Source organism: Bemisia tabaci, chromosome 3 (assembly GCF_918797505.1).
Source record: "Bemisia tabaci chromosome 3, PGI_BMITA_v3".
NCBI classification, from domain to species: domain Eukaryota; kingdom Metazoa; phylum Arthropoda; class Insecta; order Hemiptera; family Aleyrodidae; genus Bemisia; species Bemisia tabaci.
The window spans coordinates 51,465,348-51,487,257 of NC_092795.1; the positions used below are offsets into that span (position 1 = coordinate 51,465,348).

The 21,910-nt window shown below is 36.7% G+C and overlaps 1 protein-coding gene across 1 annotated transcript in view; it reads left to right on the plus strand.

Moving 5' to 3' along the window:
- Window positions 1-21,199, plus strand: part of LOC109036182 (lipase 3) — a 67,096-nt gene extending 45,897 nt beyond the window's left edge. The window contains exons 3-8 of the mRNA XM_019050160.2: window positions 8,461-8,581; window positions 11,219-11,465; window positions 12,894-13,052; window positions 16,121-16,205; window positions 18,337-18,482; window positions 19,527-21,199. Of these exons, the coding sequence (XP_018905705.2) occupies window positions 8,461-8,581; window positions 11,219-11,465; window positions 12,894-13,052; window positions 16,121-16,205; window positions 18,337-18,482; window positions 19,527-19,679 (911 nt within the window). The 3' untranslated portion in view covers window positions 19,680-21,199. The remainder of the gene's footprint in view (window positions 1-8,460; window positions 8,582-11,218; window positions 11,466-12,893; window positions 13,053-16,120; window positions 16,206-18,336; window positions 18,483-19,526) is intronic.
- Window positions 21,200-21,910: the final 711 nt, after the last annotated feature.

A 21,910-nucleotide genomic window follows, 5' to 3' on the forward strand; every position in this document is an offset into this window, starting at 1 on the left:
CTATTGTGATATTTAAATATTCACTGATTTCGGAGTCGGATTTTAGCAGCGCGACGTGGTGGATTTTTTCAGAACTACAGCTGAAGATTAACCTTAATATTTTGGCTGATCGACGAGAATCAAGTATCAAAGCACGATTCTGAGACCAGCGTACCTAACCCATTCTGCCGTACTAAGGAATAACGTCGTATGAACCTTCAGGCGTTGCCAAATTTCCTTTGATAAAACAATAATCTCCTGGTTAACTCATGAATATTTTTCTTTCAAATTTTCAGATTATTCTGTTCGTAATTTCACTTAAAGTTCCTGAAAATTTCAAGGAAAAATATGCACAACTTTCCTCAGAAATAAACATTTTATCGAAAGAAAGTTGGCATCACTCGAATACTCTTACCACATTCCTCCGTAGCACGGCAGAATTAGCAGAGCGGAAATTGTCTCTAAACGGGAGGACGAATCGCGATGAACTATTCATTCAATTTTAACGCATCTATTCACATTTGGACGTATCTCTGCCAAACGGAACTTTCTGCATTCCGACATGAGCCCTAAGACCCATAAGAATATATGCATAACAGGGCTCACGTCATAATGCAAATAGTTCCATTTTGCAGAAATACGTCCATTTGGTTAATCTATACTTCATGAAAAGTTTCATCATTGAAGCCCGGCTTCAGAAGCCGCAGAGGCTGGTACGTGAAAATACCTCTAAGCAGGCGATTCGCAAGTGCACTTTTATGATCCGGAGCGTGTTTGCACATAGCGTCGCGACGTTCAGCCGAAACTACGTTCTATTTGGAAGTATTTTAATCAAAAGGAGCTATATCCACTGTAACATGAGCCTCATCATGCGTGTGTTCTTATGCATCTCAGGGCTCATGCCAGAATAGATACGGCACTTTTTGATTCAAAAATATCCAATTGATACCGACTGTGAGGCAGATGATGGAGGGGAACAGTGGCGTGGTGTGCTTTGCGATTTATCGATTGATCCACCATTCAAACCTGTGAAAAAGGATCGATAAACAGGGTGTTCGCAACGAACCCCTCTGTAATCGATTCTTTTCCATAAGTTCGAATGGGGAAATATCGATAATCGATCATTCAAGCTTCGCCGCTGGAGGGGAAAGGAGGGTACTAATACTTCAGTCAAATCAGGCCTAGCATTCTCGTTGGCGTGTACAATAAAAAGAGCGATTAGGTCCTTCTTGAGGTCTGCTCTCGTTCCGATAAACGGGACCTTTATAAGAGCAATAAAATAAACACAATCTCACCGTGGTCATGTTGCAGGGGGTTATGGTGCATTGTTCGGGCGTTTTCAGGTTCTTTCTTAATCGGCAGTCGTGACGGGACAATGCGCCTCTGCTTCTGAGCGTGGTTTGACAACATGATGAAATTTGCCTATCCTGCGATGTTTTATACGGACCGATCTGAAAGTGTACTTCAATGCTAGTTGGTCCCCACTCGACGTAAAACAAAAGGATGAGGTATGAGGCGCTGTCAAGGTTTTGGTATTTAAAATTTCCGTGTTTAGTCGAATGCAAAATTTTGCGAGGAATTTGATGATGTCATTGGTTTTGTTTAGAGATTGCTCAATAAAAAAGCTTTTATATATAGTTGAAGCCGTAATGGCTGACGATTTTCACATCATGGGAGTGCTCAATTTTGCATATCCGGTCAAATTCTTTCCCCGCGGACAGGGTTGAATACGTGATCAGAATTTCCATCACTACCTTTAACCAAAATTGATTGTCCAAATTACCTGCGCTTGACACATAGAGTCGCAGCGAAAGATTTCTACTCCAAATCCAAAATATCTTAAATCTACAGTGATTTAATTTTTCAAATTGTCACAATCACCATCCTTATAGTGACCTCAATTTTAGGAAAAAATTGGAGCTAGGAATAATTTTGGACAAAACCAATGGCTACATCGTCTTTGTGGCTAAAAATATGACAAGTTATTTTTGAACCCAAGATGCCAGGACCTCTCAGGAGATCAATTTGGTCGGCAAATTCTTTTGATTTTGCAAAGAATGGATCAGTTGCGCTGGTCACAGAATCGTGTTTTGATTCTTGTAGATTAGCCAAAAATAATAAAATCTGTCCAAACAGAAACTTTTTACGGTCAATGTTGACTGAGATATCGCGCCTCAAAAAATTCGGTGTATGACGTCATTCACCGTGGTAGTGACACTCTTGATTTCTTCCACCTTGCTTTCGTTTGTCAGGGAGACGCACTTTTTCACATATTTTTGCGCACTTACGGCTTTTTTCATGTCTCGATCTCATAAAAATGAGACGACTTTTGCTGTTTTAGCTATTTCATCTAAAAGAGATTCTTGTAGATTAGCTAAAAATAATAAGATCCGTCCAGACAGAAACTTTTTACGTTCACTGTTAACTAATTGTAAGATGTCGCGCTTCAAAAAATTCGGTGTATGACGTCATTCACCAAGGTAGTGACACCCTTGATTTCTTCCACTTGCTCTCATTTGTCAGGAAGACACACTTTTGTTCACCTATTTTTGCGCACTTACGGCTTTTTTATGTCTCGTTTTCATAAAAATGAGACAACTTTTGCTGTTTTAGCTATTTCATCTAAAAGAGACCAGACGGATTTCGAAGGAAACTCGATTTCGAAAATGTGTGACTTACGGCTCTCTTTGCTCTCGCGGCAGCATCGCTATACATCTTTTACGGGCCGACGACCTTGACCTACGAGCCGTTGCGTCGCGGTCCAAGGCCTATCCCAATTCGGAGCATCACGAGGCACACTTCAAAATTATTTTTAATATTTGGGACGAAATATAGTTGGGGCCGTTTTCCTCTCGTAAATGTGAGTTTGCAGGCGGGACGATTACCATAATTTTAGGGATTCAATGCCAGCGAGTAACTGAGCAGTTCGCGGAGCATCTGTCCGCGGATCTTTGAACTTCGCTCGGTCACGACACGGCGCGGTCTTTCACAATTTCGACGATTCTCATTCACAGCACGTGTACGTAATTGCTCGACTCCGACGGGCGCTGCCAACTTGTTTGCGAACTTAAACAGGAAAATCTTATGTTTAGGGTACTGCATGTTGAACGGGTAAATGACACGGGAAAAATGTTTCAGTGCCGAGCACTGCACTGAAAAAAAATATCGGTGTATTTACTGAGAAAAGGGTAAAATTAACAAGAATTCAGGGTTCTATTTGATCCCAGTTTTTTCTGGGTAAAATTACCATTTATGGAATTGGTAATTTTACCGAGAAATCTCGGTGAAATTATTGAGCTTTCTCGGTAATTTTACTGGACCTTGGTAAAAACGCCAATATTTTTTATCGACTGTGGTAGAATTGCCGAGATAAAATGGCAAAGTTACCAATAAAAGTGGTATTCTTACCTGAAAAAACAGTAAAAATACCGGTTTTTAGGTATAAGCTTACCACTCTGTCTTAGTAAAATTACCAATGATTGGTAAAAAAAAGTGCGATGGTAAAGGTACCAACGGACCTTGGTAAAAACGCCGAGAATTTTTTTGCAGTGTATCTGTTCAGATCACGTGGAGCCAGTTAGTAGGGCAGTAGCGCTGAGCCTTAAAAATTTAGGGTCCAGCCTTACAGACTGTGGGTCTCAGTTGAGTACCTACATAGGGTGCGAGTATGGACAACTCGATATATATAGCTCTTAGGGCCCAAAAGGGTAGGTAACCTTTGAAAACGAAAAATGCCACTGTCAATCTTTAGACTCCAATATCAAACGAAAATCGACAAGAAAATTCATAAGTAAGCATTTTTCCGCAAAAATGAGTAAGTTTATGCAAAAACCAAATCAAATACGCGCTTTACCAACGACAGTTCCCAAAAATTGAGATTATAAATCACTCTGGATAATTTGAATTCATAGATTGCCTACCTTTTTGGGGTCCAAGAGCTCTGTCATCTAACCTCAAAATTTTCGACATGTCCATACTCTCCCTATATAGGTGCTTTAGGTCTTAGCAGTACTGCCATATCAGCTGGCTCCATTTGATCTAAACAGTTAGTGCTCAGCACAATATCGTTTTTCCCGTAGAGGATATGAGAGAAAAGTGACAAATAATAATTATTACGAGAGGCAAGAAAGTGCGCAATTAGTGTATTTTAAGAAAGTAATTAATGTTCCATCCTCAAAATTCTTCGTTGGAGCTACGTCCAAAAAAAAGTTTGGATGGCGGATAGCTCGAAGTGAGAGATCAACTCCAGTGCTCAGCTTCTCGTGATGTGAAGCTTTGATCTGATTTCGTTTTATAATTTTTAGTCGAGTCCGTAGACTGTGTCTTGTGTTTTTCACGGGCGGATGTCAGGAATAATGCCAAAATCAGGATCAACCCATGAGAAGTAGATACTTCCTCGCAGTTATGGTGGCTGCGTAGGAACTAAGGAAATATACTCCAACAAAGACATTTACATTTTTTTTTCAGGAGATTGCAGATTCAATAAAACTGAAGTATCACAACGCATTTCATAATATTTTTGAAAAGTCTTCCGGTCGAGTCTTATACATCTTGATCTTAGAACGAGTTCAATGCCCACGAAAATTGCCAGGCTGAAATAGGAAAGAAACACTATTTCGACAGCATGATTACCATACAAAGAGCGGACTTCAGTTGAGTTGCTCGTCTTCTATCCCATTAGCTGCGACGTTATAATTAGTTTTGAGGCATTAGGTCCATTTCCATGCCGGAAGATTATCCTATTCTCTGATCAAAAATCAGGCTTTGATGAAGTCTAGTTGCACCATGAAGGGGAAAATGCCCACAGTTTGATGCAGACCCGACGGCAATAAAAGAAATCACCGAAGGGATCGATGATATCGAATTAAAACAACAACAACAACAGTAGCAGAAATAACAGCTTGATCTTTAAATAATAAATAAATATATAAATTTTTAAATTATTAATTATCGAAGACATTTCACCACCGAGTCGTTGGTCTCAATCAATTTACAGTGAGATAGAATTTCATGCACCGCGGTTTCCAAATAACTTTTTGTTACATTATCTTCTCCAAAATGAAAACTAATCATCAAAATCATAGAATACCCCGGTGATTTGTTTCGCTATGCGCAAGTAATTTATCCTGAGAAAATCTTAGGAATTAAGGGGGAGGGGGCAATTACTTTTTACAAATCAAAGCGAAGCTGAAAATTTGAAACGCCTCACCTAAAACTAGCGACAAAACTCAGCCGATACTTCATGTTCAATGTGGCTCCTTAGATAAAACTTCTCTAGAAACATTTATCAAAGAAATAATTATCTTCTCCTAAATTTTGAAGATCGAGGATGATTCTTACTGGAAAAATTCTGAATAATTTAAAAGGGACGTTCTTTTTTTTATGACCAGACAGTTTTGATTATGGCGCATTTGCAATATTCATTTTATTTTGAAAGTACGATATATAATTTTGGGTTGTGAGATTGTTTCACTCAAAAAAAGTAGAATTAACTGTGCTGTCACTTGTTACCGAGAATTTTTATGAAAAATTCTGAAAAATATTTTTAAAGGGAGAAGTGTGGATGGGCTGATTCAATTTCTCTTTGCGATCATCACATTAAAACGCTGTTCGAAAAAAAATACAATGGCTACAATCATTAAAATGAATTTTACCGAAAAGTTGTCGCATCTCTTTTGGTGAATTTTGGAACTAGCACTTATTTTACATTTTCAGCAATTAACCATTCGAAAATGAAAACAAGTTGGTTTTTGCAATCGCTAGCGATAGCAATATTCGTCATGGGAACTTTTGCTTCTGGGATATGAAAATTTTAAGGTATAGTTCGTTTGTAGTATCTTCAGACTTGAAGGGGCTATGTAATTTTGTGTCGACATCTCTTTTTTAACATTTTTAATTTTTTTTCTTTGCATACAAGAAAGCTGTCATTTACCAATTATTTATTTTCGTTGGATTATGTATGGTTTTTGGAAGTTAACGCATTTAACTTTCAGTTTCGTTTTTTCGGCGTAAAGTATGATATTTTTACTCTACGCATATGCCCGAATACGCATCATAACGACGGTGAAACTACCAAACCACGTATTTCGTTTGCGGTGTTTAAAAATCTCCGCTCACATTTTATTTTTTTGAAGTAGGCCAAATCAATATCATTCCTTGAAATTTTCACAGAATTTTCTCCGCACGAAGAGGAAAAATCACGGAAATTTTCAAGACTGGACGTTAAGTAGCTTTTCATTTAAAAAATAAGGTATGACAGGAAGTCTGCGACGTCGCAAACCGAGATACGTGGTTTGGTAGTTTCACCGTCGATAAGTGACCTATGTGCTTCCTAAGTTGCCATTTTTTTCATTCAAATAGATGTAATCGAAATGTTAGATGTGTACTACCTATACTACTTTCATGTCATTGCTTTATTTATTTATTTACTTTTTGCGTAGGTATAAATTGTTATTTTTTGCTGAATTTTGGAGAAAATATTGCTTTAAGAACGTGGAATGTAAATTAATTTTATTGAAAAAAGAAAATACCATCATTAATTTCGGCGAACAGAGAAAATATACATCAATATTTGGGTCAACATCTCCCTGATTATATAAAGGATGAATATATTAGTATTTCTGTATCAAAAAACTTAGCTTTTGTCTTCAGAGATACGATGATTCTAGTCCCAGTCAATTTGTTTTATTGAAAAAACAAAAAAACAAAAAATAAATAAAAAAAAAAACAACTGAAATGTTAGACATACTATTTTCATGTCTTTCTATTTGTATCAATAGGTACTTTTTGCTTAACTTACGAACGTTGAATGCAAATTAACTTTATTGAAAAAAGAAAATAACGTCATTAATTTGGGGGAACATGTGGCTGATTATATGAAGGAGGTATATTCCAGTATTTTTGTTTAACATATTAACTCACGAGGAAATGTTCGTACATTTATCATCTACTATTAATTATTTTTTGATGATTAGTCTAAAACATTCAATACAACCATTAAAAAGTAGTTCCCATCGTCGGGTATCGAACTCCCGATCGCCGGGTGCCCGCACTTAATCAAAAATACGAGGCGGTTTAGTCAACTAGGCTACAACGGATCCGCGTGAACGAGAGTAAAAATAGCATTTAAAAGACTCGGGCAATGGGCGGGACTTATCACAAGAGACCTTGACTGCTTTTGGAATATGAAGCGCATTGCTATAGGAGCCATGGTTCGCACTGTTTTAATGCGTCTCGAGGTTCATCCCAGCATGCATTCCGATCGCGGCAGTTGAGCTAAGGCAATATTTGCGTATCCATGAATTAAATCAATCAATCGAGCTCTGATTTTGACTTCTTTATCCGTAATGAGTCCTCCAGAACAATTTTCCACCTTGTACGATGGTTATTATTTCTTTACTTCTATTTTTCAAATTTGAGGTGGGATAATGGCGGCTCCTCAAGAACACCGAGGTAGGCGATCTTTTGCACCAACGAACAGAAAACTGATGGCGAAAAATAACCAATCAGAACCTCCCAAAAAAAAGAATTTGCCCAAAAACGGAACTTCGTGGTTCTGCGCAGATTTACCAGTCAGACACGACATCTCAAGGTGGAAAAAAACTCGCTGAAAGCGAATTTTACAAATCTACACAACTTGACGTAGAGACATGATTGGCTAAAAAATACAACGGTTTTTGATAAATCGGAAAATCAACCAAAAATCGGAGACTGGGCGAAACGCTCAAGGTCGCAGAGGTATAGGGAATCCCATAGCGATAGCAACGGAACGATTCTAATATCATGGGGAACTCCGTTCCCATGACAATAAGGATACAATGACCATGTCTGTGGACGCGGTGTTCGTTTACAGTTTAGCCTGTGATCAGAAACATTTTCGAAGCTGAAAACTGTAGAACAGATGTATTCAATGGCACCACACAGCGCTAATTCAGCATACATATTTTAACTTGTGGATCTAAGATTCAAAACATTCTTCACATCTCTGAGTATTTGAGCTATTGCAAAACTAAGGCAGTTTTGGATCACTCTTCATATGGATGTGGTAGAGATTTTGCCACGCATAAGAATGAAACAATTTCATTTCAATCAAAGACCCCAATCCTGCGCGCGAGGTTTTTCATTCAAATCACGTTTTATGGAACAAAACAAAACCATCTGCTCTCCTTCTTCCATGTATCATTGTTTCAAGATCCAACAGCACACTTTCTGGTATCAGCTAATCTTCGTCTAGACGATGAAAGAAGAAATGCGTAACATGCAAATTTTTCAGTGATTGACATACCCTCATTTTAACCTATGCTCTCTTGTGACCTCATGTGCTTATCCCATGCGCAGACTTTTGTGTCATTCAATTTGGTCTGTGTTTTTACTAGCTCTCCTCTCTCTCAAGATTATATTCCTTTGTTCTGAAAATTAGACCCTCCTTGATTTTTTTTGATCTGCTGAATTAAAATTCCGTATTGTTTTTTGATCCTCCAGGTTTTGTCCTCGCAGACGCTGGTTACGATGTGTGGTTGGGTAATGCCAGAGGGAATACATATTCCCGAAAACACCTAAAATTAGATCCAGCTCGGAGCCCTAGAAAATTTTGGAACTTCAGGTGACCCAATCTATTCTATAAGTATCCATAGTTTGGGTTCCATTCTTCAGACAGGATAATGTTTAGGAAGACGGGAAAAATTTAAATTCTTATCAGGCCAATAGTAAACCAACACCAGACAAAGGCACTTTTCCACCTGACGGTGAACCTTATTCCCTCCGGTTTTAAAGTTCATAAATCATAGAATGAGTATTTCAGGAAGCAGGGGTAAAGTAATATTATTAGGACCAATTTGCACAGGTTGTTTTACACATTGCCTTAGAAAAGGCGAGTAAATACTACCGAAATTAATTGTGAAAAATAAAAAAATTAATAATGGAACAGTAGACGGGGTACAAAATTAATTTTCTGACGCATGTTTCTAACCAAAATTTTACAGAGAACAATGCAAATTACTAAAATCAACTCTTAACTTAGATATTTAATGTTTCTTACGCGTAAATTTAATCCTCCCGCTAATGAGAAAACAAAAGCCTACGTCCAATCGCGCACCAAACATCACCGTAACGATCTCTGTGGTATAAAAATATGACAAGCTCAATCTCGGCCGGTTAGGCTCAGCTTTTGTATGTTTTTAACACTTTGAACCACACAAGGTGGGAAAGAACATGTTCCGATCAAAAAGCCTCCAAAACTGTTGTAGTGCGCGTTATTGATTCATGTAGTATAATGGTTTTCTTGTGAGCAGGGAATTCAAAATTCTCGTAACCAGCTATGTTCACTAAAATCGTTGATACCTCAGTAAGAAGTTGATTTCAGTAATTTTCGTTGCGATAATCGTGTTACACGCGAAAATTTGGTCAAGAAACACGTATCAAAATGCATAAATTTGTACTTCGTTCGTTGGTTCAATTATGGGTTGTGGAGGTCTAACTCATCGACATCATGATACTTGAAGACTTCAACGCGAGGGTAGAAAGATTAACCAGATTCAATTCCTACCTTGTCTAATACCCGAGCTAAAAATTGAGGTACACACTTTAACTGTGTACAAACTTCTCCGTTTTTTTTTTCTATTTTAAACTGTTTTATTTTGTCTCCAGAGGGATTTTATAAAATCAGTCGATGTTCGCAAGACCACCAAATAAACCTGCTTTCAGCGCCAAATTTTTCTTTTAGATAGACGAAGATGTATATTTGTGGCTGTTATTCGCGTATTATGTTTAATGGTCCACTTCCGCAATACGGAAAAAATTAAATTGCTGATTTAACCATTTTTTAGTAAAAATAGTGACTGCAATTTTTCGATGTAGGTTGTACAATAAAAAAATGATGACGACATAATAAAATGCTAATTTAACCTCCCCTGTGGTTAAAAAGCTTTCCTTTATTGTAAAATGTACATTTGAAACATTTCAGTCACCCTTGTAACAATTGTATTGTTAAATCGGTAATCAATTTTTTCCGTGAAGGGTTTTCAAGAGATATGTGGAGACTAAGAGTTTACATACTCCATAATTTGTTTCCATTTTCTCTCGCAACTACAACGTCAACATTGTGAGAATATACACTTGCATTGGATAAATATGTCGGATCGTGGCCTCCAGGTTGGAGTTATTGTCTTTTTAATTCGTTTGTATTGAGCACAAGTGCTGTACGCTTTACCCGGTCAATGGTAATGAGTGGTTGAATTTCCAACTTAACCTTTGAAAACCCCTTTAGGAGATGACGGCGGCAAATCTCTCAGTAGATGGACACACGTCCCTACCCAGTTTCTTAATCTCAGGAATATACTTCGGGCTGTCATGCGGTCAAGATGACCATGCATAACTGCAGTCTCGTCAATATTTCAATGATAATTTCCTTCGGGTAAATGCACAGTGTTGCAAGTCGGAGGAATCTTCTCCAAGATTCTCCAAGAGAAAATTTGACAGTGCTTGGCAAATATGAATTAACTCATACATAGAAATTTCATGATCTTTCCAATGGTTATAGATTGTTTAAAAAGAAAACTATACTTTAAATTACTGAGACGAATTTCACAGGCTGAGTTGCCATACAGATTGCTATAGTCTTTATTCTCCTCACTGGACGAAGTCTCAGTAATGCGCAAGCTTACATTGCAGGGATGAAACTTTCAATGCAATCAATTTAGAATATGGACACAATTCACCTTTATCACTTTTTATTGAATCAATTAAAAAATTTGAAGCGCAAATTTGGGCGCAATCGGAGACACGCACTTCCAACTTTAGGCAGCTATGTTAATCGCACCTATATTAAGATATCTGAAAATTTCAGGAAAAAATATGCATTACTTTCCTCCAAAATAAACAATTCATCGGAGGAAATTCGACAACTCTCAAATCACACATGCAGCATTTTTCATCAACCCGGCACACCAAAAAAAGTGTTCTACCCCAATTTGTTGAATGATATGGACATTTTCAATTAATTGCGATAGTACTGCAACTCGAGAATAGGAGTAGAGAGAGATTTGGGTTAGTGCCGCAACAGTTGAGTTAGTAACCTAATTTATTGAGGTGCTACCACAGTTAAGTAGAAACGTCCGTGTCATCCAACAATCCCGTGCTATTCTTTCTGTACAGCATTGTGCATAATAGTTATCGACAAAGCACCGCTTTAAAATCCGATTTAAAAGGACATTTTATTCATTTCTGTACTCTATGTTGGCAGTTTCCACGAGATGGGGATCCTAGACCTACCAGCGATGATCGACTATGTTCTGAACGTAACAGAGCAGAGCTCGTTGTCGTACGTGGGTCACTCGATGGGCACGACCATGTTCTACGTCTTGTGCTCGCAACGGCCCGAGTACAACTCCAAAGTGCGTGTCATGTTCAGTTTGGCGCCCGTTGCATACCTGACCTACGTTCGGAGTCCGGTCATTCGGTTCTTATCCACCATCTCGGATCCGCTCGCGGTAAGTGTAACCATCCCATAGCCTCCGAACTTTTTAAGCCTAATTCAATAAACGCACATTCCTAGATAGGAATGTGCGTTTGGTCCACAAGATGTCCTCGCGCACGATGGTAAGAGTCGATACGCTTCTCGCCCACGATTGAATTCGAGGCCTCGAGGAGGCTTATCGAAGGTTTGTCTTCGGCGTATCAATGGTCAGTAGCGCAGGCACTGATCATCGATTGGCCACTTTTAAGCCTCCAGTTTCAAGGTAAGTGAAACGCTGGTCGGCCCTTAGTGACCTCTTTAGCCGAAACGCAACTTTTCGCGTCCCCACCACTAGAGTCATGACGCGAGATTTGAATGTCAACAATTTTACAGTCCTGCGGATTGATTGTTGGAATTTATAGACAAAGCTATGGACAAAGAAGACAAAAGGGATATGAAGGCATTCCATTGGTGGAAACAGGTGGTCGTGATGGACAAAGGAAGTAAGGCAATTGACTAACTAACGGCAACCCGCGAGAGACCCATTAATTACAGTCCATCATTTTCTTCCTTACATAGATTTACAGTCTATGAGAATCACACATTTCAACCAATAGGATCGATCCTTACTCCTTATGTTTTTCTTGTCTAAAGCTTTGTCTATCAATATCAACAATCAACCCGCTGGCCCAAGACAAATATATAACCGTCTGCTGTTGATACAAATAAAATAATTCAGAGCAAGCAATTCGTTAAGAATGAAAATTAACTTGTTTTCTGTGAGGTGGCTGTTCGTACATTTTATGAACAGCAGAGGGTCGTCTTTGTTCTTGACCATCAAGACTGCAAAATTTTTGAAATTCAAATCTGACGCCACGGCTCTGGTGCGGTGGCAGGAACAAAGAACTGCATTTCGGCCAAAAGGATTGGCAAGAGCTACGTTTCACTTACGTTTCACTTACGTTTCTCCAATTCGACGTCAAAAAAAAAGGTGTAACTATTCTCTTTAGCCGAAGCAGAGACAAAAAAGGTTGGACCATTCGCACAAACATCACTGAAAAACGCAGAAACTGGCTTCGGGGAACAATATGAAATTGCATCCTAAAGAATGGTGGCTGACATTTTGAGCAATTCTTGCTCAAAAGTATCAATTTACTGGGTTTTTCTCCATTTAAGATTCTGGACAGGTAGCTAAGGCATTTTTCAATTTGCATAAAAATGTACCAAAAAAAAAAACTATCACTGAAATGTTTTCAACGAAACGTATCTTACACCAAGTAATAGAACACTGGAAATTGGTCTATATCCTTTGGGAATACGGAATTTCGTGCGAATTATGAGTACAAGCGTTTGGGATTGGCACAAAATATTCTAATGAGACCTTTGTCATGACTGTAAGAGGCGGTGTATTTGTTGTTCCTAATGATTGTTATTAATAACACGAGCTCTGCTTTTTCATTAGTGGCTCTGTAATACACTTGGATATTACGAATTTTTGCCAAATCAGCGATTTTTATCGTTAGTAAACCAAACGGTTTGTCAGCAAGGATCTCTCGGCCGAGGGATCTGTAACAACGCTCTCTTTTTGATAGCCGGGTATGACACGAACAAGCTTAATAAGGTAAGTTACATGAAATATGTTTTGATATTAGTTTTTTAGGTAAAATATTTATTTATAATTAATTATTTTTATTATTTCGTTTAAATTGCCAAAATATTCAAGAAATACCATAGATTGGTTGTCTCCTAAAAAAATAATACATGAGAGGAGCTTTGCAACTTCACAATCGGCACTAAGCCTTCTTTTTACTTTAGCCATCGATAAACAATACCGTCTTGTATGCCGTGTAAAAGCGCCGCAAAGTGGATCGAGTCAATTAGAGAGGTTGGACATGAAATTTTTGACGAAAAATGCAAATTTTGGTGTTTATTTCGTCACATTTTGAATTTCAATGGGTGCCTCCAGAAGAAATAATTTCACGAGGAAACCAATGGAACCATTTTTAGAACCTCAAAGTTTTGTATAAATGGAGTTATGAGCGTTTAAGGAGTCCGCAATTTGTCCAACCTCTCTTATTGACTCAATCCACTGTGCGCCGTATGGGCATTCAGAAGTTCTCCGCTGATTAAACCCAAATTTTTACGATGGTTACTTTCCTCTCCTCTCCGAATTTTTCAAAATTTTACTCACAATTCAATCCACTGCATTGGCAAATTTAAGATAATAGCAACCGTAACTTTCCTCGAAAAGAAACATTTTGTCGTAAGATATTTAGCAACCTCCGAATGCTCAGGCGACGTTGTTTCTAAGAACGACAGAATAGGAGGAGTACTCTCGAAGGTGAAACGAAATTATAAGATACAGTGAGTAAGGATAAACCACTGTGAGTGTGTTTACGATAGTTTCGCCTTCAAATCTGGAAGATGCAACAACGCTCACGCAACGGCATTGACCCCTAACTTTGAAGCCAAGCCGGTATCACTTCTTTCTGCAGGAGTTTCTTCCGCTCCTATCATCCGTTTAGCACAATAAGCTCACCTGATGGATATATTCAAAATAAACCTACGATATAACATCTATGGCATATTCGTACCTAAGATCATACCTCAGCAAATCTTACCCCGTGAAATACAATCAGAAAAATAGAAAACCGATTTACTTCATGACTGGATATTTATTCAACCGACATAAAATATGAAAAACAAATTTCAAACGAGAATAAACGTGTAGTAATGCCAAATCTAGACTAAAACTGTTTAATTTTCAGTCCAAAGTATATTCTTTGTATATATTATCATCTGTTAATTCATATTATAGTCTCATTCCGCACAAATATCAAGAGAGCCACGATCAGATAGATAATGACACCGGTCAGTCAATAACTTGAAACCTTGTAATTAAAGGTTTAAAACTCATGATGCATACCTTATGTCATTTTCCCTCTACTTTCGAGTATTTTCAAAGTGATTAGATTGCAATTCGTAGAACCTGATGTATTCACTAACATCAAACGCAGGCTGCGTATATACGCAGCTCTCGCAAAAAGATAATTGCCTTGTGAGAGGATCAACACACTCGCGTTAGTATTCTTGCATCTTAGCAGACTGAAGGGGCATTATTGGAGTGCTGAAGAATCTCAATCACAGCATTCACAGCATCAAAGAAAATGGGTACTTTAAGAGAACGAGCGTGTCACGCTAACATTAAGTAGTAGAAATCTCTCAATTTTATCAAGTTTCAATTTAAAACACCGCGCAGTCATATTGAATCTTTCATTTTTCAAAAGTTTCCGACTTTGCTGAAATAATTAAATTTGCACGATACAATAATTAAAACATCGTGCTTCCAATTGAATTTCTTTTGATAAACTGAAAAATCAATTGTGTTCAAAGTTATAATTTAAGGTCCTTTTGTAAAAACATTTTACGTGACCTCATTACTGCTCATTTTTTTACGTATGATTCATAAAATATTTCAGACTTGGTTTAAATGTGTCGATTATATTTTATTTTAAAAAGACCATAATGAGGCTATCATAAATTTGCCCTCTTTATCCTTGATAATTTCATGACCTTTAATTGTTTTGACAAATTTAAATACTTCTGTGGCATTGGTGCTGAGCAACCCCAAGAAAATTCGGATTTTTTTCAATTTTTTTGCCGTTGCTCAATTCACCCATGTCCTATTTTAGCGCAGAATCAATAGACATAAATGAAGATGAGAGAACATAAGTACAAATTGCTAAAATCTAAGAGAATCGCAAACATCTCTGACCATGTAACAACATTTTGTACCACGAGATCATTTGCATAACCAGCTAGGTAATTTTTCCCACATAAAAAACGGGGACTGTCAACGATTGAAGGTAGCTAAATCTACTCGAGAAAAAGTATGGCATGATGATATCACAAAAAGTATTTTCTCAGGCTCTCATACTCAAACATAGCAATCTTGTGGGAGTGAGAATTAATTTCTCGTAAGAAAGCAGTTGAAGCAAGTCCATGATAAAGACATTATTAATGCACCGAGTTTTTTGTCGTAAATGTCCACCAAACATTTATTATTCCCACTGATAATGAAACTATAGTGCAGAGTGCTTATGGATTGTTATCTGTCCAGTCCCAGCTAATTTTATTTACAATTTTTCATCCGTGACTTGCATTGTTAGATTATTCATCATGAAAAAATGGATGCAGACATGTAATAGTGGCTTAGAATGCTAGCGAGGGTCCGGCAAGTGCCTAAAAGTTAAAAAAAAAAAAAAAAAAAAAAACCAGATGGTTGGGGCCTGCGAAAGAAGAACAGAAGAGACTCCGCAGAAAATTTTCAAATTTCAACGCCATTTTGAAGAATTTTTGAGCTATTTTGCGAACTTTTGAGCCACAAACTTGTAAATAAAATACACAAATTTTGATGTAAAGTTTCCTAATCGGATAGAGAAGCTTTAAAAATTGTAAGTAGTTGCCTTTTATGCTGAGTAACTTATTTTACCCATAAAAAACCCTTAGAACCAAAAGAGGAACTGGAAAAATAAGATAATCTAAAAATAATTTGAAAAGTAATCTAACCTCCGTCATCAAATGAACAATTTTTTAGCTAATCATATGAGTTGGTAATTTACCACTTCACAATGTCAATTATGTTTCCATGAGCAATATATACTTATTTAAAATGCTATTATTTTTCAGACATTCGTGCCAACAATATTAGGCCACGTACCAGCAGGGGCCTCCTCGAAAACTCTAACACATTTCGTGCAATGTATGCAGAGAGGTGAGACCCCCATCTTCTCTACATTCCCCTCATTTTTAACCCGCTATTTACCTTGTAAATTGCCGGAGAATTATTGTTCAAGCATCAGGAAGTAAATCGTCATTTTGGAATTTACTGAACTTGAATGATACCGATTTAAAAGTTTGGTTAAGACAAGGTACCTCAAAGTCCACCCTAATGATTTTTCGCACCGTATGAGAAAATCCACAATCCTGTTAATTATATTCATGTTTAATGCTAGACTGAGTAAAAACTGCTGATCTTCCGTCGCACTCAGAAAGTGCGTAAGTATGTGGAGCAACAGAGGAATATAGTTGGAGCATATGGAGCATCCAACGAAAAAGCTACCTTTTTATTCCGTCGCATCCATTTGGATAGTCTATTATTATTTCGTCGTTCCCCAAGCGAGAAAACGTAACTTCATTCCAACATTGCAAAATTGAATCAAATACTCCGATTTTTGTATGAATAGGAATGTACAGTTCTTTCCCATTTTTTTACGATTTTTCCGTTGGTTTTGGGAAAAAATCAGTGAAATATCTCAGTAGAAACACCTAAGAATTTTCTGATCAAAATATGATGCCGAGGCATCGTTAAAATTTGGTTACGCCTGTTTGCCTAAAAAATGATGATTCGATTGTTTTAACACAGTTAATGTAATGAGATTGGCACCGGATTTTCCTTTCTCTGCACATGTTTTTTTATTGCAGCTTAAATTCATGCAGCCTTCAATTTAAAATTCTATAAAATAAACTACCTCCAAATGAATCGGCGCTGGTGGGTAATACAATTGAAGAGTGATTTCAAAGCTGGTCCAGAATTAGACTTGATTGAGGCATGAGGCTGCCAATCATGGACCATGCTGGGTCCATTGCCTTTGAAGTGTTTAGCGCCTCGGACACTGAGTATGTGCTTAGGATTGAGCAATACTACTCGAAGTTTCAATACTGCATCCAACAATATTCCAAATTGAATTTGAATTTCGCAACGGGTCACATTCCATCACACCGTGGCTCATAACCAAGCTGCCAACCTTTTTGCGAGATAGTTATTTAAACTTAAATTTTTCGAGGATGATTGCGCGTGAAAGTCTAAAGCAGTGCTAAGTCACAGCCATAAATTCAGCATGGGTTATTGTAAGATTTGATTTATTTTTTCGCAGCTTAAATACAACAAAATCATTAGAGTATTCAAGTCGTCATTTCGTTTTTGAGCCTCGTCATTGTTTGAATATGCAGAAAATATTTTAGACATTCTATAATTGGTTACATATTTTAGTAAGTCATTCCACCACCCCACAATAGAACTTCATTGTCTTTCATCTATGTTTAAATGCTCAGGAACAAACACAGAAAGGCGAACATTTCGGTACTGTTGCTATTGCAAGAGTGATTAAATTTTCAAAAATTGAGAATTTGAGTTTTATGAATTAGGATAGCAATTATCATAATACGACGATAAAACCAAATAATCTACCTTTACGCAATTTACAGTAGTAAATCGAAAATTGTCCATGCAAAATAACGCAATTTCCTCAGAATCTTGCCTAAAGGGTACCTCTCTTTTTTTCTATAATTTGTTTGTCTCTCATCCGATTATTTTCTATTGCCACTTTTGGTAATGGAAAATTTGCAGGTGTCTGCAATTTGAATTTGATTTTGTCTGCATTTGAATTGCATCTTAATCAATAGACTGAGAACGAGAATATGCTTGTTTTCCAGAATAAACAATTATTAGAAAAGATATGGCAAAATTACCTACTTTGCAAAATATGTGTATGTGTTTAAACGGGAAATGCCGCCTAACGACGTCACAAGGTGATAGATTTTTTCAATCTTAAATCTATTTTTTTTTTTTCAGTTCTCTAAATCGGAAAAATATTGTGAAAAATCACTCTCAAGTGCAGAAACATTTTATTAGGGGGGGTGCAAATAGTCATTTTACCTTGGGGTCGTTTTTATATTCAATTTAATATGTAAATGCTCATAAACCTAACGTCCATTTTTCTGGAGCTCGTAATGTCAAAAGAAAAAACATATACTCCCAGCTAACTTGCATGCTGAATAATGGCACATTGCGCTACAAAATTGATGTTAGAACATTCATAATCGCCAAAATTGATCGGTTTCAGACCTAACTTTTGGCCAATACGACTACGGGTGGTACACAAACCGGCAAGTATACAAAAGCACGAGGCCGCCGCAGTACAACTTACAGAATATTCAAGTCCCTGTTATCATGTTCCATAGTGATAATGACTGGATGTCGACGCCAAAAGTGAGTAAAACTAAAAAATCACAGTTAGGTCCCTAGATTTAGATCACTTAGCAATCAGTAACACACAAGACAGGATACACCGAGATTCATGATTTCATTTTCGAAATGGAGTTTTATGACTAAGATTTGCGATTCACTTTTTAACCTAAATTTTACCAAAAATCTCGATCATTGAAAGTCAATCAGCTTGATTCTATACCACGTTACTTCTAGGAGTGGGTGATAGCAGACTGTTTTCGCTATCTATGGGCAGCTTAACGAAGCAGAGAAATATAAAGCAGAAAGTTACTGACCGAGTATTTTTAAAGAATGTTGAGTCACGTAAAAAAATACTCATATTTTTCTACCATATCATTCGTTCCTCTACTGTAATACTTCCATCAGTAGACATTAGAGGTAACTCAGTCTATCTAATTTTTTTTTAGAAAAAGAGAAGAAAAGGTTATGTGCTGTATTTGAACAGAAGTGAGGATTTTGAACCAGATTTGCGTATTTTTCTTAGAGTGGTTCAGCGTATCATTACAAAGTCTCGTAAGTGATCGGTCAGCGTTGAAAAGGCTGTAATTTTAAAATTTCTTGATTCTGCAATGCGACGTCCATAATTAAATTTAGCTAATAAGCTAGTTTTACTACATTTTATGCCTCACGAGCCTTGTTTAAACAATTGAGTTTATTTTAATGTCCACGGATAACAGAAGAATTAGTGTTAAGAGTCCACTTACGGTCTAGGTTTTCAATTTTTTTTAGGATTAAGGCTAAGTGGAATCTATCCCAGCAGATCCAGACGTCAAAGTCGTAAACAATTTTCGATACCACAGGGACTCCAATCCAAAGGAGGGGTTACTCTTCTGGAGTTTATGTATATTGCATGTAAAAACCCCTCCCGTCTCAAAATTAAAAGGGAAAGATCGAAGTCATTAAAACACGACGAAAGGCAATAGCGTCGAAAAATACCCAGTCAGCTGCTCGTGTAATTTCTTATTTAATAATTCATCTTGCATTAACTTGTAAATATCCTATTTTAATTGTATAACTATGTTTCAGGATGTGAATAATTTGGCGGAGAGATTGCCAAACTTGGCCGGAAAATTTAAAATTTCCTCATTCAACCACTTGGATTTTATGTGGGCAGTCTCAGCGAAAGCTATGATCTATAACAGAATCGTTGAAATGATGGACAGTTATAATGATCTCTAGTCACAAAAGTTGTAATTTTTAAGAAAAATGTGATTTTAACATAAGTCAGCTCTCATGAAATTTGAATTGTTCCTTAATAAAAATGGTTGGGTATCGGCGACTCACGAAGAGTCCCTGTGAATCTAATACAGATGGACACCATATACACTGCCTTAAGGTATTGAGATGTTTTACTCTCACCAGAATTTGTGAACACGATATGAAAAAAGGGCGAACTGTAGTGATTTAAAGATTGTTAATTAGAAAACCATTTTGATTTATATGTATTTTCTCAGGAAATTTAAGGGTGAAAAGAATTCTGTCTCCTCGAGTTTTGTGTAAGGATGAGGATTATTTTTGTTTTACCAAACCAAACTGAATAGCAAAAAAAAGTGTTGTATATCTCCTTCATGGCTTATAAATTACTCGCCGAATTTCTTTTATACTTGGGTGTACAGGATTCGTAGTCTGCATTAAAATTAAATATTGAAGACTTGGGTGAAAAAAGGGGACTTCTCTACAATGTTTCAGAATGAATTTTTTGCAAGGAAACTATGGATCAGTGAATTTGAGATTTCTGCCAAAAATATTACGAGTTAAAAGTATTTTCAGGCACATTTATACTGTAAGCATTTTTTTTGTAAAAAGTAAAAATGTAGGAGAAAATGCTGAAACACTGAAAATGAGAACAACATGAGTTTGTACATTCTGAAAAAAACAATGCATTAAAATCAGAGGTAGTTAAACCCCCATACAGCTTTATTAAAGTATCTACTTCCACACCGCTCGTGATGCTGATAGGCATGCATTTGATTGGTTTCGAAAGAATTGATCCCATAACAATAAACTAGTTTGTTTGAAGAAAGAAAATGTAACGATGCCATATTTTGTAATATTCTTCTGATGTTTCATCAAATCCGCTGATTACGTTATATATTTCGGGTATAAAATTATTAAATTGATTAAAAATAAAAGAGTTCAGCGAAACAGTTACACTTGCATTGCGTTGGTTTAAAATCTCATTTTCTATTTTACTTTTTTGGAAGGCAACCAATCAGCATCCTCACCAGAAAATTGATGCAATTTTTCTTACCTACGTGAAGATTATTTCCGCAAAATGTTAAGCAAAATGTTTCTTCCTTTTCTTCCAAAATATGAACATAGAAAATGAGATTTTGAAACACCGCAATGCAAATGTAACTCTTTGTTTAACTCTATCGAGTAGTGCATTGCGAAAAGTTCAGTTCTTCAAAACGGTCCATCGCAGGAGCAAGACAATTGTCGAGGTTCAACAAATCCGTTCAAAGTGGTCACCCAAGTGTGAGGGGGTCTGTAATGTTTTGGAAAACTTCTTTACTTTGAGATGTCCTCAAAAATATAAAAAAAATCCACAAATCTCCTATCCTAGATCTCCTTCCAAGTTCACAACGCACTTCAAAACCTCAATTATAACATTAGCAGAAAGGGAATATTTATTTTTTAAATATTTATACATATAAACAGTAATTGATAACACTTGTATATAATGTATATATTTTAATTTGTAAATAAAAACGTGTTTTTATTAAAGTTTTGTTTAATTTTAAGTCAGTCATAGCCAAGAATATTGTAAGCATAACGCGAAATTGGCGGTAAAACTGGAAACTCTAGTTTCTCCTCATTTAAGGGACCGCATACTCCTCTGTCAGTATTTCAGTTTTGGGAGTTCAGACGTTATTAACTCTTGAAACTCCGCACAATATTAATATATATGTATACTCTATCAAAAAATATACACTTCGAAAACTATTTACCCTAACTATCTATGCATTTTAACTATGAAACTTCGTAAGGAGCGTCTAATTCTCAAGAAGAAAAAAAGGCCAGAAATTCCGAAATGCTACGATTCAGAGAGGGAGTTTCCCCTCCTATTATGTTTGTTGCAGGTTGTAGCATTACCAATGAAAGACTTTTCTGCATTCATTATAAACTGTAAGAAAATTGAATGAGCAAACTCGTCTCTTTAAGTTCTTAAGATCAACAACAGTGGCCCATTAAGCTTATCGAGAATAAATAAAATGAGACAGAGAATCAATTAATAACGATTTGACTATAAACTTAAAACTTGAGAGAACAGCGAAATTTAATAATACGAACTATGCAAACCATGCATAGACCGTGCAGCAGAAATGATGTGAATTATTAAAAATTTCACGTAGAACACGATTCAGACCAAATTGAGATAAACTTGTTACTAAGATATTTAACGCTTT